Genomic DNA, 27,473 nt, shown 5'->3' with positions numbered 1-27,473 from the left:
TCTGTATCTTAGGTGTGTGCATGAAAGGGAATGCCTTTCTTCTTTCCTCCTCCTGAGGTTAGACACAAACCAGCAGTTGCCTTAATGACTCCTCACGGTAAGATGATGTTGTATCTTGGAGAAAGCCCTTTTAAATGACGGTGTAGCAGATTTCAGCAGATTTGCTCAGAGATTCCACCAAAAGAGATATGACATCGTCAATAAAATGATGCTAGTGGGAATCTTCTCAGCTGAAATCATTCAGCTGTGGTATCACCTCTAAACAGTGAATGAATTATAACAGCTGATGTACATTGCCCATAAAACAACGTAAAACCAGGGCCATTCCTCCTTTCGCCTCTTCACGTTTGCTGAAGACTTGCTGCATTTTTTTAAGCCTGTTAAGAAGGATGATGTTATTAAATTCTTGGGCAGTTAAATGTCAAACTATCAGCCATAGACAAAAAACCACACCCCAGTCTTCAGCCAATTATGGTAAAGGTAAAGGGACCCCTGACCGTTAGGTCCAGTCGTGACCGACTCTGGGGTTGCAGCGCTCATCTCGCTTTATTGGCCAAGAGAGCTGGTGTACAGCTTCTGGGTCATACGGCCAGCATGACTAAGCCGCTTCTGGTGAACCAGAGCATTGAAACTCTGTTTACCTTCCTGCCGGAGTGGTACCTATTTATCTACTTGCACTTTGACGTGCTTTCGAACTGCTAGGTTGGCAGGAGCAGGGACTGAGCAACGGGAGCTCACCCCATCGTGGGATTTTGAACCGCCGACCTTCTGATCGGCAAGCCCAAGAGGCTCAGTGGTTTAGACCACAGGGCCACCATAATTATGGTACTTGAGAGCAAAGCAAGTCATTTTGCCTCATTCAAAACTTCCAAAAAAAAGAGGAAGGGAGGGGAAGTAAGAAACTCAAAGCACCTCAACACAGATTTTTATGAGTGTTTATTGTAAACAATATATGTTGGGCTGTTTAGGCCCCCTTTGTACATTTTACAATGCTGCATATACACCAGGCTCCAATACAACTTGGTGACATTTTCAATAACAGCACTGTGGTTAAGATATTTACACTTTTCAAGAGATTCCAGTAACAATAACATGCCAAGAAATTGTACGCCACTGGTTCTCTGAACAAAATACACTAGTGATTGAAGGAAACACTTTTGATATTTGCAGTACATATGGGCACAACTGAAAGGGAAGCAAATTAATTAGTGATAACTGATGAATAGATAAGAACGTCCCTCTCTAGGTAATGTCACAAGGGAAGACAGAAGAGCCAACGTGGCATACATTCAGAAAAAAGGCCTTTGTTTTATGAGGTTTTAGCTCCATTTCACACAGCCCTATGTTCTAATTTTGGGCATTCCATTGTTTCTTGCTGTGTTTAATAAGAAACCTTATAGCCATATGGAGAGACGAAATACAGGTTTTTCTGACTGCTTCCACAGAAGATCATGTTTTTGCAGCAGACCGTTCAGTCTGAAGCAGCCTGTACCCTCTAAACTATTGATAAAAGATTCCAGACCCAAATTTAGAAGAATTTTAAAATGTTAAGCTAGATTAAAAAAGTTTTAAAAGCAAAAGCAATAAAAACAAGGTAACTTGCCTCACTAAAAATCACAAACTACTTTCCCCTTCAATAGGAAAATTATTCTAGGTGGGTATTTGGGGAAATACATTAGTGTGGAGAGCATATTACAAATATATAAACAGTCACACAGTTTGGTGTAAGTTCTAGAAATAAAAAGGACTATTTAATGCTGATATCGCTCTCTGGACATGGGCCTAGTCTGGTCAATATTTCTTGTGGCACTTCTGAGGTAATGTCAGATAATACAGCTGAATTTGGCTACAGTTACATTAGCAGAAACTGCAGTTTCAAAGAGGCACCTTCTAATTCCTTGGAAAACATACAACACGCAGTCTAGGAAAATAGCTCTCATCAAGTGACAAGCAAATCCTAAAGAATGACCGGGTTCACCCATTCAACATTACAGACTGAGCAAAGACAGCCCAAAGCAAAGGATCATTCAGACTTCATGAAGGAAAGATGGTTGGGGGTCTCTAGCGACATCTACCTCACTGAATTGGATGGGGCTTACGGTCAGGTAAGTGGGGGGGGGGGTTGCTACTGCAGTCTATGTCTTTCAGAAGGAACTCCTCAGTCATTCTGAAACAGAGCTACTTGCACCTTACCAGACATGAGAGACAAATTCAAAAGGCAAGTGTAAAGGAGAGAAAGAACTTCCATAGCTATTTTATACTGCTGAGGAATCGCGGTTGTTCTTCCCCTCTTGGTAGAAGAGTTTCTGCACCAATCTTGGGACCTTTCTTCTCCTAGAAAGGAGAAACGTGCAATGAGGTTGTGTCCAATATGGTAGAATAAAAGCCAGCTCAATAAATAATTCTCAATAAATTATCAAGAAGCAAAACACAGGGATACAATCTTCTTCAGGTAGAACTCACCAGAAAGTTCACCTGCTATGCAATCCTCATTCATTTCAGTGAGGCTGACACAGAAGAACACCCCAGGGGATTATAGATATAAACCAACTAGTATAGGAGGACAATTCCAAAGATGGAACTCCTCTCCCCCTTCCTCAGCTCAGCTCCCAGTCTAGGCCCAACGGAGAGGACTACTCAGCTCTTCCCTCACTCATACTGAAGTGTATGGGGCTATTTTTGGGAGGGTCCCAGCACACAGGGAGGCCTAATCTTTCCCTCCTCAGCTGCAATTAGGATTTCCCCCAGCGCCAATCAAGCTTGTAAAAGTTGAGCTCTCAGAAGCATCATTGGGTCCCAGGAGGTTTTTCTAAAAGCTCAGTTGCTCTGGGGCAGGAACGGGAAGAAGAAACAGATGAGGGAAGGAGGGGAAAGGAAAATGGAACGGATGGCTGTGTGTGTGAGGGGTGTGTGTGTGACTGTCTGGCTCCAGCCTCACCCACCACTGGCATGCCACCCCTAAGTATGTTCCTAATGAGGGACCCTTGGGCTGATAAAAGGGACAAAGTGGGACTAAATGAAAAAAATTAAAATAAACCACAGCTTCCCCAGCTTCTTAATGTAGGCAGCCTTGGGTTTCCTCTTACCTTGAGCATTCCATCACGTTCCCATTTAAAGAGACCACAATTGCTGAAAAGGGAAGACAAAAAAATCAGGGTTGCTTCAGTAGCTGTTGGTAGCAGTGCTGCACCAAACTGTTTTAAGGTTTCATTTCCTACATGAACGTTGCCATTTAAGTGTCCAAGACCCGCCCCCCATTCCACTACTCTGGGCATTATCTTCATGCCTCTTCATAGCCATTTCTCATTGGAAAGGACTGCCTAGACCACTGGTCTCAAACCTTTCTCTCTGGGCCACACTTGCAGAATAAAATCTGCTTGCATTACATCCAATGTTTTATTGACAAGAAAGACAGTTGGAAAACACAACTAGGATTGTCCACGGTATCACTTGAGGCGCTTGCTCTCATTTTAAAAGGATATCTATCCATATTCTGCATATTAAAAAATTATTTTGATACTACATTATACTGCACTGAAATGTTTAAATGCTTCTTTGATTGTCCTTGAATCTTCCAGCCACTCTTGCCATCCTCTCCTGCCACACCAGGGGGGCATTCCTGAACCCTTTGAGGGCCACTGGTCTAGACAAATGGTGAAGTGAGCTCTTGCCCACCAAACAAAAATGAACAAAATGAATAAACCAGATCACTATTATTTAGCAACTCTTTTCAGAGTCTACAGCCAGGGATGAGAGATGCACGTTGACAAACCTTTGCAGATAAAATGCAGTAGGGTTGGGAGATTGTGCAACGGTCTGCTTGAGAAGGGGAGAATGCAGCTCCTCTTACCTGCAGTGTTTTTTCGGCAGCTTGTCAAGAGATATGGCTCTATTTCCACACTGACACTTGAAGAATCGTTTTACACCATCATGCCAGTGATAGTCATGATTTTGTTCCACACATGAATCCAGGAGCTTGAAATAGGTATACTTGCACTTGTGTAAAAGGAAGAGAGAGGGAAATAAAGAGTCACACACACTTTCTCCAACTTTTTCAAAGTCACTGTTGTAGTGAAAACCCAGTCCTCTGCTGTGCCAGAAGAGCAAATTACTCTGCAAACCAGAGGGAAGCAGCTATATTGTACACCTGAGAGGACATCCCATTTGAACTCTTTGCTTCTGCTTCCCCAACACTGGTCCCTCTTCCTCTTTAAGACCACCTCTGTCACCACGGTGTAAATCTTGGCAAAATGCAGATCACACAATAGCTATCTGCATCAATGGTGAAATTCACCAAAGGATCAGGGCATTTTAATGATGGAAAAGAGGTCCATCTTCTGCAAGTCTTAAATACAAATATGCAGCCACATCACCCACAACTAATACAAAGAAATGCTGTGTGATGGGTTTGTTCTTGTTCTTATGGCAGCCCTGTTTAGGGAAGCTTTTAATGTTTGATGGATGACTGTATATTAATATTTTGTTGGAAGCCGCCCAGAGTGGCTGGGGAAGCCCAGCAAGATGGGCGGGGTGGGGTATGTATGTATAAATAAATTATTATTATTATTATTAATAATAATAATAATAATAATGCTGTGAACTGACCTGGGGAGCTACGGATGAAGGGTGATATACAAATTTAATAAATAATAACAACATGCTACACTTGGACAGGGATGAGTTGGCCACTGAAAAGTTTGCTCTCTCACTCTAGCCTACCTCAAAATGTTTCACTATTCTGGGTTATTTGGAAAGACAGGATACCAGTGTGAAAAATACAACCTGGATCTGCTTATCATTGTATTCAACAGGACTTGGCTACAAAGCTTTAGATGGTTATGAGACTGGAAGTGCTGGACTAGGAGCTAGGAGAACGAGGCTCAAAGCCCACTCTGCCATGCCCTGGCCAGGAACTATGGCTCTGCCCACCCTCTCTCACAGGTGGGTGTGAGGCTAAAATGGGAGAGGAGGAATGGTGCTTCTTGGAGGAAAGATGGGGTGAAAATGTAATAATAAATAAGTAAGAGTGGGCTTTTAACTGTGAATATTCCTTTTTGGAGAGCAAACTGACCTGTGCATGAGGCCACAAACCGAAGAGGATCCAACAAGGACATTCTCCCTCCCTGGGACTTAGGCACAGGAAAGCTAAAGCTTGTTTCTTGGCGCCAACCCACTCCGCTAATGCTATTATTTTTCCAATCCTCATGGGAGGATCACTTTCCACTGACCTGGGGCTGCCTTCAAAACTCAGGTCACATCCTGATATGTTTGGGAGATGCAGTTTACGCCCCTAGCAGGATGCGCTGTGGTTTTGCAGGAGCGTGAGTACACGAAGTGCGGAGACCTTGACATGCCCTTTTGGGGGTAAGGATGGGGAGGATTGCAGGTCACTTCATATTTTGGAACATACCGACCTATTTTGCCTGCTCATCAGACCCATGCATGGATTAGAATAGAGATCTTCAGGTTAAGCCACATAATCGATGAACCGATTCATGCCTGCATCCATACCTGTGACCCTTCAGATGCTGCTGAAATAGAACTCCCATCAGCCCCGGCAAGCATGGCCAGTGGTGGGGAAGATGGGAGTAAATGTCGTCCAATAATATCTGGAGAGCCACAGGTTCCTCATCCCTGGTCCACACAGAAGGCTTCCTTCTCCTTTCTTTAAAGATGTTGAAGCTGTAAAGAGTGCATCTACCTCCTCCGTGGGGGGGGGGGGAGGGAAGAAGTGGTTTTAAAATGCTTGTAAGTCTACAAGGGACACTGCCATCTTTTTGACCGCACAATTTCCAGGAAAGGGGCTGCATGTATGATGCAGTCATTTCAAAGCAACCTTTTTTCTGTGCAGCCATGGAGGATGCCGTTAGCTGTTCTAAGCAGCTGTAATCGTGACAGGAAAAGGCAGCCCTGGGTCCCCTCATGAGCAGATTTCTGGAGGAAAGGTTCCTGAGGCTCAAAATGAATTTTTCACCCAACGCTGATCAAGCTGGACTTCAAGGGGCTGCTTCACTCACCGATTTGCACGTTGCAACACGGCATTTCACTTCTCGGATGCTCCGCATTTTATCTTCCATTTGCTCCTTCTTCACCAGGGGCTCAAAATAGCGTTCCTGCAGCTCAGCCTCAAACTGTGGCAGGAGGAGAGATGAAACTTTAATCTAGATGTGTAAACAGCTAATATAAAACTTGTTAACACTGTAAATGAAACTTTTAAAAACCCCACATAGCTGAAAAAAGGATTTTCAGAAGCAATAAGCAATTAGTAATTAATTTCAATTGAATCCTCATCCTGAAATTATAAAAAGAATAAAAAAAAAATCACACACACATTTGTATTTTTTTTAGCTTGTTCAGACCCCTTCTTGAACTAACAGATTCTGATGGGCTGCTTGGAAACATTTTCATCCCTGAAATGCAGTCACTCTTAGAGCCAGTGATCTTTCATCACTCAAAAGCCCAACATCTGACAATTTGTAACTGAACCCTTCTCCCTCAAAAGGCATTGCACCTGAGGGAATCCAAAAGCTCTAACTGTGGTATCTAATATGCAATGTCTCATTTGGAGGCAGGTTGTAAATGTTCAACATGTATGGGTACAAAAAGGGTACACAAAAGACTGCAGAGAATTTCCTGATGAAGGCAACTGCATTAATATACACTTAAAAAGGAAAACTGCAGGGTCCTGGGCTGTTAGGACTCTGCTGGATGATGCCTAAGGCAGCATGCATTTCCAAAACAACAGAAGGGAACTCATTCAGTGCTGACTCAGAGGAAGAGTGCCATCTACTGAACAAACAGCAAAACCAGAGGCCTTGTGAAAAGACAAGGGGCGGTTGTTAAAGACGAAAAGCATATATTGGGATATTTAATGGTACTCAAAGCTGATTAAAACAAATAATAAAATAAACCAGACACCCGCTCCTCCCACTGCAAACATCAACAAATAAGACAAACGTCTGATAACAAAAAATGAAGTTGTGTAATCATGTGACGGGGTGGGGGGGTGGGGAACCTTTTTCAGCCTGTGGGCCATTCACCCTCACAGGCACACTTGCCTAGGCCAGAGGGAAAAGTGCAGCAACAGGCAACTCACGCCCACCTCGCAAACAAGAGACATGGTTGCAGCTTAAGGACACATTCCAGCCAGGCAAAGCCACTCGAGGAGGGGGAAGAGCAGGGCCACTGAGGGGTATAGTCTGGGAAGGGTCCCAAGGGCCCGACAGAGAGCCCAGGGGCCCTCATTTGGCGCCCTGGGTCTGAGGCCCCCACCCCTGCTTTGCAGACTTATGAAGAACCCATATTTTTGCCTTTGTCAGAAAAATGTTTCTCTGCATTCAGACTCTTCTTTGGTCAGCAACTACATTTCTCAGAAGTCTGCTTGGCCTTTCAATACTTGCCACATTCTTAAAGCAGATTTCTGGGAAACGCAGTTGAGGGGTCAAACGTGAAGCCCACTGCAGTCTCTTCTCCTGCACTGAAAATGGTCAATGCTGAATTTCTGGTAGTGAATTCTGACACACAATGCAGATCAGTGTAATGCCTCATTTGCAAAACTGTTAGGCATGTCTCTTGAAGATGACACAGTCCTATTTTCTGCTGCTGGGCAGGATCCTTTCCTCTTTGCACGCTCCCAATAGCACCCACATGCAGGCATTCCCAGCCAGTTCCCTTGTATGCGGGAGGGGCTTACCTCCTTAAGGACACCCGTGTGTTTGGATCTAGCATTCAAGATCTCTTGAAATTCATCAGACTCCAAGTACGCAAGCTGCTGGCGTAGTTTCTTTCCGGCAGGTTCTGCTGCATCAACATCTACAGAAACAGAAGAGAAACATATACACGTGCTTAGCCATTATTTCCAAAGGATATTCTGCTGCAACAGAAACTAAGGTAATGCATTCCGATGACAGTAGGTGTTGCATAGATAGTGTGCCATACAAACAGAGATCTTTTACCTGTGCCTCTCTAATGTGCAGAATTTCGATTTGCTTGGGTCACCCCAAGCACGCCTTTCTCCACCATGCCCTACTTACCAGATTCCTCAGGGTCATCCGGCTGGAAACTTCTGGAGACAAGGGATACCCCAGATGGGCCTTTGGTTGGATCCAACAGGGAAATTATTTCAACAATATACAGAGAATCTATTACATAACCTGCCAAGATCCTTCATTTCCCCAGTCATTCCAAGGAGCAAACTCTTGCTGCTGCGGGGGAATTTTTGGTCATGCATCTCAGCTGCAACTCTCAGGGTAAACTCAATAGGCTTGCCACTTGACAGCCAATGACTGACAACAGAGGAAAAGGGAATGAGGTAAATGGGTCTGTCAGCTAGTGGTGAGAAATGAATTTCTAAAAATGGATGAGGAAGAGAGAATTCAAAATTTGTATAAATATCTACTGGCAGGAATATTGAAGCCACGGAAGGCAGCAAATTATGTTGAGGGACTTTATACAAATGTTATGAATCAAGTTAGGAGAAGTCAGGAGAGCTATCCTCTTTGGCTACCTCAATTCTGGGCTGCATCAATAGGAGTATAGCATCTAGATCAAGGGAAGTAATAGTGCCACTGTATTCTGCTCTGGTCAGACCTCACCTGGAGTACTGTGTCCAGTTCTGGGCACCAAAGTTCAAGAAGGACACTGACAAACTGGAACGTGTCCAGAGGAGGGCAACCAAAATGGTCAAAGGCCTGGAAACGATGCCTTATGAGGAACGGCTAAGGGAGCTGGGCATGTGTAGCCTGGAGAAGAGGAGGTTAAGGGGTGATATGATAGCCATGTTCAAATATATAAAAGGATGTCACACAGAGGAGGGAGAAAGGTTGTTTTCAGCTGCCCCAGAGAAGCGGACACGGAGCAATGGATCCAAACTACAAGAAAGAAGATTCCACCTAAACATTAGGAAGAACTTCCTGACAGTAAGAGCTGTTTGACAGTGGAATTTGCTGCCAAGGAGTGTGGTGGAGTCTCCTTCTTTGGAGGTCTTTAAGCAGAGGCTTGACAACCATATGTCAGGAGTGCTCTGATAGTGTTTCCTGCTTGGCAGGGAGTTGGACTCGATGGCCCTTGTGGTCTCTTCCAACTCTAGGATTCTATACTCGTATAGAAACCAGTGATTTCCAGCACAGAAATCTCAGGGATTTCCACAGAGCAGGCATGTAGCCCGTAACCAGACATTTAAGCGAGACAGGAAAGATGGAAGCCCGCTGCCTGTAGCCTGCGCTGTTTTCTGCCCATTGTCTCAGGGAGAAACTTCAAGCCAAACCATTCAGCTTGACACCAGCTAGTTGAAACACTGGGCTGGACCCAAGCGACTTAATTCCGATGCAAGTCTGGCTATCTTTGTAAAAAGTTTCTACATTTCCATACCTTGGGACAGAGGGATGTTTTTCTCAGCTCTCTCAGAAATCTCCGGAATGTCTAGCCTGGATCGTTTCCTTTTTATGCTGTTTGGGTCCACTTTGGTGAGGACCCGGCCTTTTGCACGTAGTTTATTTATAGCTGCCATCTAAAAGCAACAAAAGAAAGACTCAAGACATATAGCAAAAGTCAGCAATTAAAACCAGTATGAAAAGCCAGCAAGGATCACTGGAGCTGAATGTCAGTTTGCATTTCTTAGTGTAGAAGTATTGATTTGATGTGTAATTAATTCAAGAGGGTTCTGGGAGCCTCTGGGAGCTTCTCTGTGTGAAAGAAACAAGCAGAAGGTTCATGATGTTTGGGTTATTCCTTCAGAGAAGCTGAGTACAGCTGCTTTAAACTGGTCCTATTATCTTTCTCTCAAGGTCATGCTGACTATAATAAGAGGCCAGAAGGAGCCTGGATTTCACTTTCTCTTTCTTTTCCTTCTGGTCCAGCGTTCTGCACATAGTATGCTTCGTGTTAAGGTTTAGACTGATTACAAATTATTGTAAGTTTAAGTTAGGTCTGCTGCAACTGGATTTCTTATGGACAGTTCCAATCCTGAATGTATTGGATTTGTGACCGTTATGCTCATTTGCCTTCAGTAGCAATAAAGCTCTGCTGGGTGAAATACAATTGCCCCTGGCCTGTTTTTTGGGAACCCGGCAATGTGTTTAAGTTTTTACTCTGCTCACTATACACTGGAATCTGCTCTGGATCAATACTGAGTAGACTTTAAATGTCACTGAAGACCATATAACCCCTTCTCACAGCTCTACTGTGCTTGTGGAAACTAGGCCAATGCTTGTTCTCCATCACACACAAATATCACACACCCACAAACACCCCATTGCACAGATCAAACGCCCCCCCCCGAATCCTGGGAACTGTAGTTTGTTAAGGCTGCTGTGATAAGTTACAAAACTCACAGAATTACTTTCCTGTTTATCAACTAAATTGGCTAAAAGTCTATTACAACTGAACATACAAGGCAAAAGCTACAATCGAAATAATCATTTTAAAATAATAAAACCTATTATTGTCTTTTAGCACAGTGTATGTCCAGTCCTGAAAACTCCCACAGTCCTTTGTGCTGGGCTAAAAAGCTGGCAACCTTATCACAAATCTTTGACGACCCAGTAGTTGGTCCCCAAGCCCATCTGGAATGACGAAGTTACAAGCTATTAGCAGCTTGACTGATCCTTGCACTATGACTCTGCACCCTCCCATGGGGCAGCAGTTAGGGAGAATTTGAGGAGCTGATACCTTTTTAGCTTCTGCCAAGCCATTCAGTTTGGGCACCGGAGGAGGCAAACTATCAAAGAAGAGAACATCATCTCCTTCAGAGAAGCCTGTGCCAAGTCTAGGAGTTTCGGGGCTTGACAGTTTGGCAGCTTTGGGAAACTCTGCCGCGGGAGTTGGAGAGCGTAGCACCGCTGGTCCTGAGGAAGGTGGCATTGCTGCCACAGTTGCATGACTTGTATTTTGAAGAAACCTTAAACAAAGGGACAAAATCCATTATCATCTTGCTTGGGGGGGTAGTGTAGGAAAACAGGATTCTCTGACCCAAAAATCCTGTTAAGACTCTGTAGAGCAGGGGCTTTTCAGACTGTTGTGGTGAAACCCGGAGCCCTTCAGAAGCTCATCAGGGTTTCTCAGTGAGAAAACCAGTAATGACAGCCAGGCTTTCCTGAAAGACAGCAGGGCCACCTGCACAAGGTGCATCTGCACAATTAGGCGTGCCGAGTTTGGAGGCCACACTCTTTCAATCCACACCTGCTACTGAGTGCTTTGCAATGCATGGAGGTTTCATGGAAGGTGAGCAGGATGTAGAAAAGGTTCACTAAAGGTAGAAAGTTTGGAAACTACAATGCTAGAGGAAGAGGTTTATATACTCAAGGTCAGGAGACATCTTGCTTTCATACAGCCAAGGAATCTTTTGGCTTAGCCTTCTCCCAACACATGTCTATGGGGGGTGGGGAGTGTCAACCAAGTAGTGCATGAGCCTCAGGCCAGCTTCTAGGTTCATGGCATGTAGGCAGAAAACGGCAAGACACCCTGCCTGCCTCCTGAGCCGAAGACGACATGGCGAGAAACAGGCCTTTCCACCTCCACCACCAAACTGCACACTGCTCTCTCCAAAGAATTTCATTTGCAAGGATTAACAACTGACTTTAAGTAGGGAAGCTTTTCCATAGCTTATGGTCCTGATCCTGCCCCCCCCCCCCCGGTTCTGTTTAACTACACAAGTCTGCTGGAGCTAGCAGGGTAGTAAAGACATAATTAGTGGTTGGCAAGCTTGCCCATCCTGCATTAAGAAAAAGCCCAGATCATGTTTGGATGGCTGTGGAATAGGCCTGGCAGTGCGCCAAGCGCCCCCAAGTGCCACTTGTAAGCCCACCCCCTTCCACACCCAAACCTGAGTTTGCCAGCAGGTTTCCCTGGGCCCTGGTACTGTTTGGGGCTGCCACGAATCATGGGAGATAAATGTAGCTCCTTCCCCCCCCCCCCGTGTACCAGGCTCTGTGAATTTGTATCAGACTAGTAACTTCTGCAGACCAATTTGCAAAATATAGAACCACTGACTCTACTGTCCACGGTTTTCAGAAGCAAATAAAAACTTTTCACTAAAGCACAAAGGTTTGGCTTGAGGTGTGTTTTTTTTAAAAAAGCTTTCTACCAGAAGTTTTTCTCTGAAGGTTTTTTACAGATGGTACTTGAGTACAAAAAGACTGAACAGAATCCCTGATGCTAAAGGCTTTTGGGAGAGCATCGGTCTGCTGACATTTTGCCTTCTTGAGGGTCATGCCCCAAAATCAAATTGAGCAGGATAATGTCAGAGATTTAGTAAGGAAAATTATAGGGTACAGTCTATCATTAGTGCCACTGGCCTTTCTGCTTGATAAAAGCTCTTTACTCGAGGAGGAAGTTGAACAGGTCTCAAGAATCATTGCTTTGATAAATGCAGATTGCTTAGAGATGAAAGATGTCAGATCCTCCATCCAAAGAGGAAGTTCTCTGTGAGCTATGGACTGTCAGAGTTCATAAACTGGAAGACAAAGAGTGATCTCCAACTAAGTCTACTGATTTCACTGGGTCGACTCCAAGTACGACTTTGCTTGATGCCCGTGTGAAATGTAAATGTAAATCCCTTTAGGAAGCAGCAGCAGGGATCCTGATTAGGCATTTTTCTCAGCACTGCAAGTTTATATCATATTCAGGTAGGGATGGAAGAGACATAGTAGCCAGGGGATGTCACCTTGTCCCATCTGAGGCCTCTCTCCAAAATGTTGGATCTTGGGCCACACGCCTGAAATGTGGAAATTCACAAGAGCAGTTGTAGAGTGGGGTGGGGAACTGAATGTGGCTGCTCAGCTGGATCCTGTGCTTCCCACCCGCAACACCATTAGATCATCAGGTGACCCATCTTTCCATAGCCATGTGCCCAACTAGGCAGGTCCTGAAGTTATTGACCATCAGCTCATCAGAGCTTACTCCCAACTGCGCCACGGAGGGGAGTCTCCATGGGGAGTTTGTGCTGTGGCCCAGAGGCCTGGAGGTCAGAACCAATCAGCCGATTGGTGGCGCCAGCAAGGCTCCCTTGCCAAAGAGCCCCTGAGAGCACATCTTAAGGCTCCCCTACCTGACCCACCTCCCAGGCTACATGTCATGACAGGCGTGGGGCACATGGGCATGGTTTGGGTAAACGGCCTTGCAGGCCAAACTTTTTGGGTCTCATTGACCCCAATCCCTCTAATACACAATAAAGGGCCAGATGGACAATAGATCTGGCTTGATAGAAGGCAGATTCCTATGATCCAGTTTGGATTTTACTGGAGGCTTTCCCCCCTTTTCTTCATGATATGCCAACTTCAACTTTCCTTGGTATGCTTCCTTAACAGAGAATGGAAGGATATTTTTTAATGGTTTTATGAGCTTCTGCGCTGGTTCTTTAAAAAATTGGATTTGATTTTATTCTGTGAGTCATCTTGAGACACCTGCATAAAGGGACCAACAAGTTGAGTAAACAGTAAAAATAAATAAAAATGTATTATATATGCTAGATATTTAATATTAGATTTGAAATAGCATGGGGTGAGATCCAACTAAGTCTTACTCAGAGTTGACTCACTTAAATTAATAGATGCTGGATAGCTTAGTTGGTAGAGCATGAGTCTCTTAAAGGTCAGGGCTGTGCATTCAGGCCCCACCTTGGGGAAAAGATTCCTGCATTGCAGAGGTTGGACTGGATGGCTCACATGCTCCCTTCCAACTCTACAGTTCTAGGATTCTAAGTGTATCACACCTACAGGGAATAACACTGAAAAAGAAGCAGTTTGGGCTACTGAACCACGTCCTCACATGACCACCATGCTGTTACCTCTTCTGCATCTCTTCAGACCTCCTTTTCCTGGCTTCCAGCATTTGCTGCTTCTGTTGCTTAATCAGTGCTGAAGCAGAGATGGACTGGAATGCTGGATTTTGCTTCCCAACAGATACTGGGGAGGACATAAATAAAGTTGTAGGTGAGTCAGATGTTGCTCAGCAGGAGTCAAATAGGTTGCTTCCCCCCCGCAGACATACCTGGTGCACTGGCTTTGGCTAGGTGTTTATTCAGGTTTCTTGCTCCAAAAGAGGGCATTGACAATAGATCTTTGAATTCCTCTGAACATGGCAAAGGTTGTTTTGGCAAACCTGAAACAGAACATGCCATGTAACAATGCAGCAGACTCACAGACTAGTCACAGGTGGTTGATGACGCTGAGTCCTGCTTGCCCTTCAAAGAAAATCCAAAACAAATTTCTAGCCCTCAGGAGATATTTAAAACTGGACAAGTGAACCATCCCTACTAAAACTGCAGAAGCCTGTGAGATAGCTAAATAGATCTCCACTGGGTGGCAACTCTAAGGCAATGCAGCCTCAAGGAACACAACTCGTGTGTTGTGACTAGTCAAAATTATACTACTCGAAGCACACACAAAGAAGCCTAAACCTGGGATAAAAGCAGCACACAGATTAAGAACAGCCTAGGCCAGTGGGGGGCGAATCTATGGCACGCGTGTCAGAGAGGGCACTCAGCATTCAAAATGACGTCACGCGCATGCGCAGAAGCGGCAAAAAGGGACGCGTGCGTGCGCAGACGTGCCGTCGCTAGTAACGTTTATCTCTAGATGCAAGCGGGGCTCTGGAACGGATCCCGTACTCCTAAACATTTTTAAAGGAAAAAAAGCACTGAGTTATGTCATAAAATTATATATGAAGGGAAAGGTAACACAATGAAGAATGTAATGTAATAACTTTTATGAAGGATTATTTATTACAGCAGCAGTCATAAAGAAATGTGAAACACACAGAAAAAATGAGATACAGTCATACCTCTAGTTACGTACCGCTCTAGTTATGTAACTTTCAGGTTATAAACGCGGCAAACCCAGAAGTGTTTGCGCAGAAGCGATTTACGCACTTTGCACATGTGCAGTAGCGGCGCTCTACTTACAGACTTTTCAGGGTGCGAACGGCACCCCGGAACGGATCGTGTTCGTAAGTAGAGGTACCACTGTATACAGGTTAAATTGCCATCTTGGCACTTTGTGATGAATAAGTGGGTTTTGGGTTGCAGTTTGGGCACTTGATCTCTAAAAGGTTGGCTACCACTGGCCTAGGCATACTTTTCAAATTGGGAGCCTGCCTTGAAAATGTACTTGTTCTTCCTTAGTTAGTCTCTGGAACATCTCCTCCCTCTCTCTACCCTTTGAAGTATTAACCATACTTGCTACCTGTGAACCAAAAGTAACCATAATGAACACCAGCCAAGTTTCATTCATGAGCCACAATTTGAAACAGGTTACGAGGAAACATGGTTATGGTTGGCCATGGCTTGTGCCAGTCTTCAAGTAACACAAAAACCTGAAGCTGACGAGAAAGGGAGAGATTATACATTCCCAAGGCTGGCTCCCAACTGCAAACTATGGTTTACAGAGTCTCCTGCGCAACCGACTGAGCTATCCATGTTTGACGGATGTGAACGACATTTTACAGCAAGGGGACATTTTAAGAAAACAGAAGAGAACGTGTTACCCAGTTTCTGCTTGGTCTCCTGTAGAATTGCATCAACTCCTCTTACAACCAGATTGGACAGAGTTGTTTGGATTTTCTTCTTTGGAGCGGCAGCGGCTGCACTGAAGAAGTAAAGCAGAGCGCAACTCAACAGAGGGAATGACATCAGGGGAATCAGCCTGGTTGTGATTATAGTAGGGTAGTTAAAAACTGTGCCTAATTATCTGATTTTTACTATCCAGTTGCATTCTGTGGGCCATTCATAGCATGTAGAGCCAATAAACCAACCACTAAAAACCCCAGCAACACAAAACATTTAACACAATGTGGAGCAGCAGTTAAACATTTTGCACCAGCACAAGTCCACGGAGTCTTCCATACAAAGGGAAAATTTACTATTGCCTCTGGCCTTGCTCATCGCCAATCTGTGGCCCCAGAAGGTTGCCCAAGTGAGAATGTGGTCCTCTGGCTGAAAAGGTCCCCCGCCCCTGTTTTAAACTGATCTAATACAGTTAAATTCAGAAAAAAATGCAAGTGAACAACATTCACATTCATCCGGAAGTGAACTTCCACAGAAGGACACTGAGATGTAGTTTCTCTTACGCTGAAGCTGCATAAGCAGCTGAGGAAACGCCGCCATAGTAAAAGCCATCCTGGCAAAGCCTCTCTTTCAAGCCAAGGCTCTTCTTTGCTGTTCTTTTCGGAGCTCGGGAATCTGAGAAGGTCGACTGCAGGTCCGCCCGCTTTGAACTGAGCCGCCGGTACTGGGACTGGACATGGTATTGGCAATATTCACATTCATTCTGAAGAAAGAGAAAGACGAGGGACTTCGTCCTTGTGTACTTGTCACAACAGAGCAAAATATGATAAAAGGAAACGTGCTTCTGTTTGCAGAAGCACTGGGCTCTAGTGGAAATCAGAAGCTACCAGCAAACACTAAGCTTAGAAAAGCAAGGCGCCAGTAATTATAATTAAAATACAAAGAACTACAGTGGTGCCTCAGGTTACAGACTCCGCTAACCGAGAAATAGTGCTTCAGGTTAAGAACTTTGCTTCAGGATGAGAACAGAAATTGTGCTCCGGCGGCGCAGCGGCAGGCCCCATTAGCTAAAGTGGTGCTTCAGGTTACGAACGGATCTCCGGAACGAATTAAGTACTTAACCCGAGGTACCACTGTATAGCCCTTTATGGCAGGCAGGAGTACACAAGGTGGCTTAAATCTCCTCCATGAGAAAAGCTTTGTCAAATTAAAGTCAGTCATCTCTAGCATGTGCTGCTCCAAACCTGTAGCTACTTTCTGCAGTCTCTCAGGTTCCTGATAGCATTCTTATCCCCCAGGCTTCAAAATCTGGGTTGATCAGGTGCTGGCTGACAAAAGGGCTGTCCTACAAACAACTCATGCCTCAATACCAGCACTGCCCCCAAGCTCCATTAAGTTAGCAGAACTGGTATCCACGTGCGCAGAGCCAAACTGTCAGGGCAGGCGGCCTGGAGGATACATTTGGCATATCTGGGGAGACACTTGGAACGAAGGTGCAGGAGGCAGGAAACGCCAAGCCCACTTATTTGTACATGCAAATGGAAAAAGAGAAGAACCCGCAACTGGGAGGAGTGGTATTGATCAAGGGATTTTGGCAGGAAAAATATGGAAGGGGACACATTAGGACTGAGCAGGGAAGATTAGCTTTAGAAATCCTATTACTGTCTTCCCCTGTCCTTTCCCATCAAAACCTGGTAAATTCTCAGTGGAGAGAAAAATAACAGGCCATTTTTGGCCATTTGTTGGGTGGACAGTTTGGCCCTCCAACACATGTGAGGTCACCATCTCTGCTCTGATATAAAGGGCTACCAATATGGTGGCTGTGGGCACGTACAGTGTGTGCCAACAGAGCCTTTCCTGGTGACCACAGGGTCCCCTCCCCACTCTGAGATCGAGCTTGGAAGTAGCATTAGACTCTATGCAACACAGTAGGTTGTGGTGCCCACACCAGCTTGCAAATGTGCCCATTAGCCCCAAAAGTCAGCAACCTGTGCTATAAATTGCGACTAGCACAATCACAAAACTAAACTGTAAGCCCTCAGGTGACATCTGCACAAGCTCACACCAAGCACAGTGTAATGTCAGATGAGCTATACATACCAGGTTAACCATCTGTGCACAGGGCTCGCCATTTTTCTTCCTCGCTTTACAGGTTCCCAAGTCCATGGCCTCACCCAGAAGTAAGATCTTCTGGGGATGATCGACGGACACACACACCTAACCAGAAGAAGTACAACAAGCTTCAGTATACAGAGAGATGAAGGGACTCGTCTCAGCCAGGGGCATTAGCTTTCACTGGAGGTAGTGCTTTAAGTGCCATTATCAGGTGAAAAATTGTGTCGCTGTGGGAAGTCAGTAGGGGTCCACAGATTTTGACTCTGCTCAGTCACCAGTTGTTTCTAGCAAGCACCAAGGCTTGGCTTTCCCATTTCCTGCTCTGAAAAGATACAGGAAAATTTGTGTTCCTTTTGTTTGCTCCCCAGCAAAATTTTTATTTTTAATTAAAAAAATAGATAAATGCATAGATAGATAGATGGAGGGAGAATGGTAGATAGGCTGTGTATATCTGTAGCAATGCATCCCCTCTTCAAGTCATGATGGAGTCCCAGCCAAGATGCCGTCTGGTGCTATTTTGAAACAGGGACTCTGCCTCTTTTCATTGCCAGCAAGGGTTTCTAATAAATATTTCAGTCAAAAAACACAATATTACTCCAATAGCGGACTATCCTGGTAGGCACTTGCATTTCCTCCACCTCCACGCCCTTCGCCCATGGCTTGACAGCTGCCATCAGGTGGAAAGAATGCAGCACTTCCTCAGCCTTGAGTAGGAGCCCATTCAACTGGGCACCTGGATGTGACTGGGATGCCCGGCCAGTAACTATTTGAGATTTAGTCCGAGGACAACCACCATGTTTTCTTTTTTATCGATGTTATCCTGTTCATACACAGCATTCTTTTGAACTGAAAATAGCCACGGATTCAGTCCAGGGCTCAAGTTACATCATGCTATGCCAAGGGTTGTGCCACGTCTTCCTTAAAAACTTGAGAAGTGGTGGGAGGATTTTCCACACACAGGTGCATAACCCTTCCTCTGTGCGTCCACGACATCTGCCCCCTTGCTACACATCATGGTCAGGACAATTGCCATTGCCTAACAAACCCCATACCCTGCTTAACAAACACCTCAGAAATGAGGCTGGATCAGGTCAGGTCAGATGAGTGAGAGATCCAATAAAAAAGAAGAGAGTGAAAGCGACCTCTGGATCTGTAGGGCGAGGCATTTGCAAGTAAAGAGAACTGCTTTATATGATAAAAGGTAAAGGTACCCCTGCCCATACGGGCCAGTCGTGTCCGGCTCTAGGGTTGTGCGCTCATCTCACTTAAGAGGCCGGGAGCCAGCGCTGTCCGAAGACACTTCCGGGTCACGTGGTCAGTGTGACGAAGCTGCTCTGGCGAGCCAGCACCAGCGCAGCACACGGAAACGCCGTTTACCTTCCCGCTAGAAAGTAGTACCTATTTATCTACTTGCACTTAATTGTGCTTTCGAACTGCTAGGTGGGCAGGAGCTGGGACCGAAAGACGGGAGCTCACCCCGCTGCGGGGATTCGAACCGCCGACCATACGATCGGCAAGTCCTAGGCACTGAGGTTTTACCCAAAGCCACCCGCGTCCCCTGCTTTATATGATACTTGTTTGCAAATCAAAGCCTTCTGCAAACTTGTTACAGCTCTATTTTCTCTTAGTCAATCTCACAAGCTGCTTCCCGCAGCTAACTGCCACCAGGCCTCATCTCCCGAACAATAGAATCATAGAGTTGGAAGAGACCACAAGGGCCATGGAGTCCAACCCCCTGCCAAGCGGGAAACACCATCAGAGCACTCCTGACATATGGTTGTCAAGCCTCTGCTTAAAGACCTCCAAAGAAGGAGACTCCACCACACTCCTTGGCAGCAAATTCCACTGTCGAACAGCTCTTACTGTCAGGAAGTTCTTCCTAATGTTTAGGTGGAATCTTCTTTCTTGTAGTTTGGATCCATTGCTCCGTGTCCGCTTCTCTGGAGCAGCAGAAAACAACCTTTCTCCCTCCTCTATGTGACATCCTTTTATAACTTGAAGCCAGCCAGTATGATCAGAGCTGCACTGTTCAGCTATGCTATTTGCCTTTACAGAGGTTTCCACAGTGCTATGTACCCTCCACAAAGGGGATACAAAGGCAGAGCCCTTGCTTCCCTCGTAGTCAAAGACCCTCCAGGGACTGAGCAGCCATCAAGAGAGGCATGGGGCTGCTACTTCAAGACGTAGTTAAATAGAAGCCTTCAAAGACTTCCTGTGTGACAGACGCAACTGTGGCCAAGTGTGATGGCCTGGGCATCTGATCCAGAATCTGAACCTGAGGAGTCCCAGCCTGCACAGGAGTCCCCGCCTCCAGGGCCGGCTGAGCCGGGGCAGGGGCTTGAATCTGAAGGGTCTGCACCTGTGCCGGATCCTCAGGAGCAGACACCAGATGTATCCACTTGGGCTCCGGAGGTGGTTGAGGACCCATTGCCTGCAGGTGCGCCTCTCCCAGCCCTGTCAGGGGAAGGTGAGGCTGCCTCTGGGTTCAGTAACCCTCCAGCCTCTCCTGAGCTGCAGAGGCCCAGGGCAGAGAGGCGGAGGGAACTGGGTTCCCTCAGGAGGAGTGCTCACCTTAAGGCCAGAAGAGGCGGGTCACCTGTGGGCCGGGACCGCCCTAGGCCCCAGAGAAGATAAAGGCCAGTCAGCCCAGTCCCAGGTTGCGGGAGCAACGACATTGGAAACCTGTTTCTGCCAGCACCCAGACCTGTTCTTCCGGAGTTCCTGACCACGGCCAGCTTCTTGCTTTGGACCTTTCGCCCTTGGTAGACAGACTCCAGAACCTCGACCCAGGACCGGACTCTGACCACGCCTCACGGTACCCCCCCCCCCGGGAGCAGCACACTAAGGAGAAGGAATATTTATATGGGGGACAGAGAAAACAAAGGATTTCCTCATCTTTTCTACACTGATGTCTATGCAAAGCATGTTATACAATATGCTTGAAAGAGTTCCCTATGGAGAAATCAAGAAACTGTATGTCAAAAAACCAAAATCACCTGTTTTTAAATATATATTTTATATAGAAACACACACCTCGTCTGATCCTTCTCTCGGTTTCATGAGATTAGCATTGAGTAGTCCTATGACCATGCCTTGCTCTGTCTTCCAGTGATCTTTGTGAACATCACCAAACAGAAACAATGAGACACAGCGGCTGAAGTTATGCAGGTCATTCAAGCGCCAGATGCTGAAGGTTCTACCCTGGATATGCAGAGTGGGAGCAAATAAAAAGAACAAAATAACTACAGTCCTTAAAATGAGTCAGCCTTAAAATGATTACCATCACCAGAGAACGTTACATACACAGCAAGATGTCTGCTGTAAAGGTGTTTAATAGCACAATCCTATGCATATTTACGCAGAAGTCCCACTGTGTTCAATGGAGCTTGCTTCCTAGTAAGCATGCTTACGATGACCCGCTTGGGGAAGCAGCTACTTTGAATGCTTTAACCATAGCAGCCGCTATGGTTTGTTTTCAGCCAGGCACTGTCCAGACTCCATGTACTGACTAAGTGCTGCATGAGTAAGTACTTTCTTTTATCTGCCAACGTTCAGCTTCACCAGGAATGTGGAGAGGACAGCCCTACCTGTGATGGTGTTTACAGCACCAGAACTGCAATAGTGCAGAGGGCAACATTCCAGATGCCCAAGAGGACTGTAGGCTTATTCATACATTAAACAAGAATTTTGAGATGGTAACCAATTTTTTTACTTCAACAAAATGTCATACTTGAGAGGACGTAATATCATAAAACCATTTACGTTATTGGAGCTCTGAGGCGTGACTTTCTTTATGATGACTCCGAACGTTACCCAGTCTGTTTCCTCAAGGTTTAATGAAGCAAGCTTGTCTTGCAATTGAGAAAGTCTAATAAACTTTCGGCCTGTCATTTTTCTTTCCATCTCAACAGAGGATACACGGGGTTTTCTGCAATGAAAACAAGGAGGAAACTATTAGAATGACAAAGGGATAGGGAAGCTTCCATCAAATCCCCGAAGTGGAGCTCCACTAAATACTTTGCACTCAGGGTAACAAGAGGGGCTTCATCACTAGTCTGTGTAAACATTTCCAGCCCAGGGAAAGGAGGAGTGTGGAGTTTCAAAAATACACAGAGAGCTCAGAATTGGGTATGGGATGCAAAAATCAGCTTCCTGAGCGTCTGCACTTTCATTTTTTTTGAAAAAAGGACCCAAAGACATGTTTCTAGTTATTAAGACTAAAAAATATATGCATGAAGACAATTCAGTCTTAGAAACTAACTTGTAAGGTTTTCAATGGCTGAAATCTGGTGCTTTGCACAGTCCTTTGCCATGATAAAAAGATGTAAAAGGGAGGGTGGGAGCGAGTTTCATTTGCTGTTGCTATTATGTAATCCTGTTTAAGTTTGAATTCAATAAAGTATTTTTTAAAAAATCAAAAGAAATGATGCACTTAATTTGCAGCTTTCATGCACAAGTCAAAATCCATAAATTTGTGGTGCTGATTTAAATATATATATATATATATTAGCAAGGTATCTAAACAGTTTTAGGCCACAAGCTATAGTCAAGGAACAAACCCAACATTTCCCCCATAAGTCTGCTGACCTCAGCCTCAGTCCAGAGAACGTTTCAAAGGAGACTTCTTGACTATTCACACCGGCATTCTTTGGCCCTTGGGATCTCTGACTGGTGCCCAAATCAGGTCTGTTCCCAGTCATGGACTTCAGAGGCTGAGGCGACAAACCTGAAACTGGTTTTGAAGCATGTCTTTTATTCTCTGTAAGAGGAACAGGGGAAAAAGGAACAGTCATACCTTGTGAAAAGCACAGTTGAACTTTTTTTCAGAATAATAATCTTTGGCAAAAGCTGTGCGTCATGTCACAGAGCCAAGACAGACAACTAATTCTGCATTAAAATGTTTTCACCTTCCCATCCGCTGCCAAAAGCTAGCCATTTTGAGCAACAGAGGACAAGCTAGAAGCAGTGGCGGACACAAGAAGTCTCGGTGGCTGTGTGCTACCAGGAACCTCAGAGTACCAGCTGCTGGGGCGCCCAAGAGGGAGGGCTGCTGTGCTCATCTCCTCTGTGGAATTTCCCACAGGTACCCAGGTGGTGAGAAGTGGATGCTGGACTAGCTGGGCCAAAGTCTGACCCAGCAGGGCTCTCCAGTGTAAACACCATCTCCCTCAGCATCAGTCCCTCTTCAGCAGACAGGCCTGTAATTCACACATGTACAGGCTTCCCATGCTCAACACATTTCGAACTCTGCAGGCAGAATTATATCCAGCCTGCCTGGTACATTCTTGCTGCAGAATTCACAAGGTAGTAAGCCCCTTTTCTCTAGGGGTGATCTGGGATTATGTGTGACCTTCTCCATTATAGCTCTGTTCCAGAGCAAGTGGTACTAAGCACCCAGCGTAAGATTCAGGGTTGTTTTCCACTCAGTTGCAATTACTAGTCATGCTGCCAAGACAATACATAACATCAATTCTTTTGACAACATATCTACATTGGCAGCATCAAAAATATTCAGCAACATTAATTTTGGAAAACAAGCAAAGTAATATTTATCATTTCTGTGAAAATGAAATTCAAAACATCGTGCATCAACTGACGTGACTGAGAACAAATATTGACTTCTATACCAGTCGCTGAAGGTTTCATCTTCTGGCCCTGACCTGTGTTTGCGGCCAATGCAGGACAGCTGAGCTGGGCTGAGAAACAAGGTGACTCGCGAAGCTTCCTTTGCTTTAAGGGGGCAGCAGGAGACTTACCTGGTTAAGAAATGAAAGACTGTTTAAAAGACTTACAGTGCACTCTTCCACATATTTACAATACCTAATGGGGTTACTCCCTAGTTAAGTGCATTTAAAGACTGCAGCCCTAATGGCTTCCTTGATAATAAATTATGAACTGACCCAGATGGTGAAACAGAGTGTGCAAACTCAAGTTAGGGTCAGGGGTGGGCAGCCGGTGGCCTTCCAGCAGTTTGTTGGACTCCAACTTCCATCACTCCACTCCCAGCCAGCATGATCAATGGTCAGGGATGATGGTAGCTGGTGTCCAGCAACATCTGAAAGACCTCATGATTGAGTTAGACACAGCTTTACGTTCCCCAGGCATCTGAGCTAGAGCAACAGAGAAGAAACAAGCCTCTTAAATAAAACATCCTGTATATTAACAGCAAACTCAGTTCTACTCCTTATGCAGCCAAAGCAGCAGTACCTATGGAGGGATTAGCATGCAATATTTGCTGGCGTACAAAAAGGTTATGTTTACTCCCAAATGGAGATGGTACGTCCTCCTTTTTGTGGGACAAGAAGCATACGTTTCCATATTTTTCAATTGGGATTTTTTGGGCCATCAATGCACCAACCTTCAAGTTCATGGGTAACATGGAAGTCTGGTTATTATCTTGATAATCTCAGGAATGCACCAGCAAGGCTCTAATGTAGTGAATTTAACAACTTGCTCAGGCTGGCTTTTATAAAAATCCACACAATCAAATAGAATGCTTTGATATTAAAGGCTCCAAAGAGATATCACTAAGGATTACCACAATAACCTAGCAATAAGCTTGAGTTTAGATGCTGAACAGCTACATAAAACAAATAATCCCGTTACCGGAGCTTTTCTTGCTGGGGGCCAGGTGAGCAGGCGGCCCTATTGCGGTCTTTTGCAGTTGCTCCTGGAGTGTCTTCATCTGCTCCCGCAATTTCCTCAGTTCATCTAAGTTGAAAACGATAAATGGACATGGAAAAAGTATATCTTATTTAAATACATGGTTAATTAAACAGCCATTTGTCATCAATAAAAATAACTTAGGTAAAAAGTAAAGTGCATAACCAAAAGTCAAATTTCCACCGTGTTCCCTGTAAAGTGCCCGGCTCTCACTCCCCAAGAGCCAGGCTTTGATAGGAGAGATCGCCTGTGATATAATAGACTCCATTTAACCCCAACACATACGAGATTTCTCTCTGATCCCAAACCATCATTTCTGCCGCCTTGAACAATGTGAAATGCTTAACACAGTGGTGTCCAAACTTTTTTCAAAGAGGGCCAGATTTGATGAGGTGAAGGGCCATGAGGGCCAATAAACTGCCACAGGGGATGGATTGGGCCCCCGAAAGGGACTTTGGAAATGCCTGGCTTGACAAGTGTCATCACAACCACTACTCTTTCCCTAGGTCTAGCCTTCCTAATCTGTGCCATGACAGAACACAGGGATGTTTGAGTCTTGAGGCCCTTGATTACTTCCCTATCCTCCCACTTGCTTTCAAATCAAAAAGCTAGAAGGCACAGAAGGAAATCTTCCGAGAACAGAGGAGCCTAGAGCACAGCACAGAGGTCCTTCACATGAGGGCGGATTATGCACTGAAAATCTTTTGTATTCATAGGTATTCATTAAGACAAAAGCCTCAAGTTTGCACGGTGAGCAACTTTCAACCATCCAAAATGAAATAATGATTTTTACCTTGCAGATGTTGATTGGTCTTCTCCTTTTCGGCTGGAGAATGAGATGTTTCCTGCACAGTTTTCTCCTCCTCTTCCTCAGACAGGTCACCCACATCTCCAAACAACTCAGACACATTTTCTTTGCCGCTCCTGGACTCTTCCTCGTCAGCTTCCACTTCCTCGGTATAGGATTCATCATCTTCTGCATCAAACAGCTCATTATATTCATCCAGCTCTCCATCTGTAGCCACATCAACCCCATTCTCCAGCCCCACAGCTGCCTCATTCTCTTCTAACAGGGAGGCTAGCAGGTCCAAGTTATCATCACCTGGAAGAAAATAAATAAAAAGGAGCAACTTACCAGGGCTCAGATGACACACAACCCCCAGCCCCAATACAGTGCAAGTGTGCATCTAATGAGAGCCCCGGTTAGAAAACAGACAGTGCTTAATCTTGTTCCAGTATTCAAGCCAGCTCAGAAATGATGTTCCGAAAACAAATGGGGATGCAGTTCAGCAGCAGAGCACATCAAATAATTCTGCACAGGAATCCACAAAGTTCAAGTTCTTCAAGCACCCCTCCACGTGCCACAGCACTGCCATTTATCTGGCTGAAAAGAACAGAATGGGACTGCCTCCAAATCAACTGGCAACAACCTTCTCTTCCTGGCTGGTTTGTTCTACCTCGCATATGGAGCAGTGACAACATTTTCAAGCCTGGAAGAAACTGAATGACTTTAGAAGATTAGACAAATTCAAAACTCACCATCCATATTTTTTCCAACAGAGACTTTACTGGAGAATTCACGTACCCTAGAGACACATAAGAACAACAATATAAACATGTAATGCCTAATAAATGAAGCTAATTTCTGTGGCGTGCCATAATATTAAAAGGCTAGCAGAAGGTTAATGTATCACTAACATTCAAAGCGCCAGAGAAGCCATGTAAAACTAAGACCTGAGTGGAGAAGCAGAAGAGAGTATATAATCAATAGCTGCTGGGGCTCTCATCAAGCCTTGCATGGTCCAAGATAACAACCCTTTTCAGCAGAATACACCCCAACAGTCCAATCCCCAGTGTTACTTATTCACAGAAAGTATAAATAAGTACTGTATTTTTCCGTGTATAAGACTAGTTTTTTCCCTTAAAAAATGCCAAAAATTAGGGGTGTCTTATACATGCAGGTGGTGCTGTGGGTAAAATCTCAGTGCCTAGGGGCTGCCGATCGTATGGTTGGCGGTTCGAATCCCCGCGGCGGGGTGAGCTCCCGTCTTTCGGTCCCAGCTCCTGCCCACCTAGCAGTTCGAAAGCACCCCCAAGTGCAAGTAGATAAATAGGTACCACTTTCTAGCGGGAAGGTAAATGGTGTTTCCATGTGCTGCGCTGGTGCTGGCTCGCCAGAGCAGCTTCGTTACGCTGGCCACGTGACCCAGAAGTGTCTTTGGACAGCGCTGGCCCCCGGCCTCTTAAGTGAGATGGGCGCACAACCCTAGAGTCGGACACGACTGGCCTGTACGGGCAGGGGTACCTTTACCTTTTATACACGGATACATCTCCCCCCATTTTCTTAAATTGGAGTCCCCAAAAATAGGGGGCGTCTTATAGACGAAAAATACAGTCCTCTGCCTTCCCAGCTGGAGGCAGCAAGGCTTCTGAATTCCAGCTGCTGGACACCTGGGGAGGGGAGAGATGCTCTTGTGCTCGGATCCTGCTCCTGGGTCTCCCATAGCAGGCATCTGCTTGGCGGCTGGGACCCCCAGGGTCATCTAGCCCAGCCCCCTGCTGGATCCCAGGGGCGCCTGGTCCCCCGCCTCGGGATCCGCGGCAAGCGGCTTTCCTGCCCCTGACCCGGGGGCCGCGGGACCCTCGCTGAGCCAGACCCGGGGGGGGGGGGGAGAGACTAGTCCAGGCACCTGCATTCGCGACGCTGCTTCGTCTTGCAGCCATTTGCTGCTTGTGAGCCGCTTTGGGATCTGAAGGGGACCCCCCCGCCGCCCCCCCTCCCGGGGCCCGCCTGCCGGCCAGCGAGGCCCTTCCAGGCCTTCCCGCGCGCGGCCTCCGCCTCACCTGCCCGCTCCGAGCTCCCGCCAGAATTCCCGCCGAGGCCCCGCCCCCTGGCCCGCCCCGGAAGGGAGGCCGCGGAATCCTAGAGCTAGAAAGGGGCGGAATGGGAAGAGGCGCCTTCAGGTTGCGAGAGAGAAAGCCTCCGGGCTCCTTCGGGATGGACTGCACGCTCCGCGTGGCGGAAGCGCCCCCGAGAAGAAGGGAGAAGCAGCGAGGGAGAAGCCTGACTCTGCGCCGGAAGGCCTCTCAGGACAGCCCTGCAATGGAGTCCACTGGGCATTTCTAGACACAGGCGGCGCTCCTCAAGGCTACGCAATATCCGCATCTCTTTCCCCCAAGTGTTCAAAGTGTGGCA

General features: G+C 45.9%; 1 protein-coding gene across 6 annotated transcripts; it reads right to left on the bottom strand.

Annotated features, from left to right (window-relative positions):
* Nucleotides 1-921: 921 nt before the first annotated feature.
* Nucleotides 922-26,991, bottom strand: MCM10 (minichromosome maintenance 10 replication initiation factor). Of its 6 annotated transcripts, none has more exons than XM_081927660.1 (20): nucleotides 26,968-26,991; nucleotides 25,817-25,863; nucleotides 25,071-25,379; nucleotides 24,221-24,325; nucleotides 23,242-23,370; nucleotides 22,202-22,373; nucleotides 21,377-21,542; nucleotides 20,648-20,815; nucleotides 17,600-17,716; nucleotides 16,063-16,262; nucleotides 15,481-15,581; nucleotides 13,987-14,097; nucleotides 13,784-13,901; nucleotides 10,669-10,897; nucleotides 9,370-9,508; nucleotides 7,694-7,812; nucleotides 6,018-6,131; nucleotides 3,851-3,996; nucleotides 3,087-3,129; nucleotides 922-2,334 (listed from the first exon to the last, which is right to left on the bottom strand). In XM_081927660.1, exons 2-20 carry the CDS (start codon nucleotides 25,821-25,823, stop codon nucleotides 2,251-2,253), a joined length of 2,577 nt encoding a protein of 858 aa, XP_081783786.1. In that variant the 5' UTR covers nucleotides 25,824-25,863; nucleotides 26,968-26,991; the 3' UTR covers nucleotides 922-2,250. The 6 variants fall into 6 exon arrangements, with proteins under 6 accessions (XP_081783786.1, XP_081783787.1, XP_081783788.1 ...); XM_081927661.1 differs by lacking the exon at nucleotides 26,968-26,991 and adding an exon at nucleotides 26,671-26,692; XM_081927662.1 differs by lacking the exon at nucleotides 26,968-26,991 and adding an exon at nucleotides 26,589-26,638.
* Between the last annotated feature and the right edge of the window lie 482 nt (nucleotides 26,992-27,473).

The sequence above is a fragment of the Podarcis melisellensis genome (genome assembly GCF_964234715.1).
Source record: "Podarcis melisellensis genome assembly, chromosome: 10".
NCBI lineage: Eukaryota > Metazoa > Chordata > Lepidosauria > Squamata > Lacertidae > Podarcis > Podarcis melisellensis.
Note: the sequence above shows the minus strand (reverse complement) of the source record. Positions and strands in the feature narration are given on the sequence as shown.

Excerpts from the sequence above, each read along its gene's own strand:
- MCM10 (XM_081927657.1), bottom strand. The coding sequence starts at position 26,076 with ATGCAAGGCTTGATGAGAGCCCCAGCAGCTATTGATTATATACTCTCT. Across the intron at positions 24,326-25,070 it reads GACCAATCAACATCTGCAAG|ATGAACTGAGGAAATTGCGG; the intron begins GTAAAAATCATT and ends TTTTCAACTTAG. Across the intron at positions 9,509-10,668 it reads GCTTGGCAGAAGCTAAAAAG|ATGGCAGCTATAAATAAACT; the intron begins GTATCAGCTCCT and ends TGTTGCTTTTAG.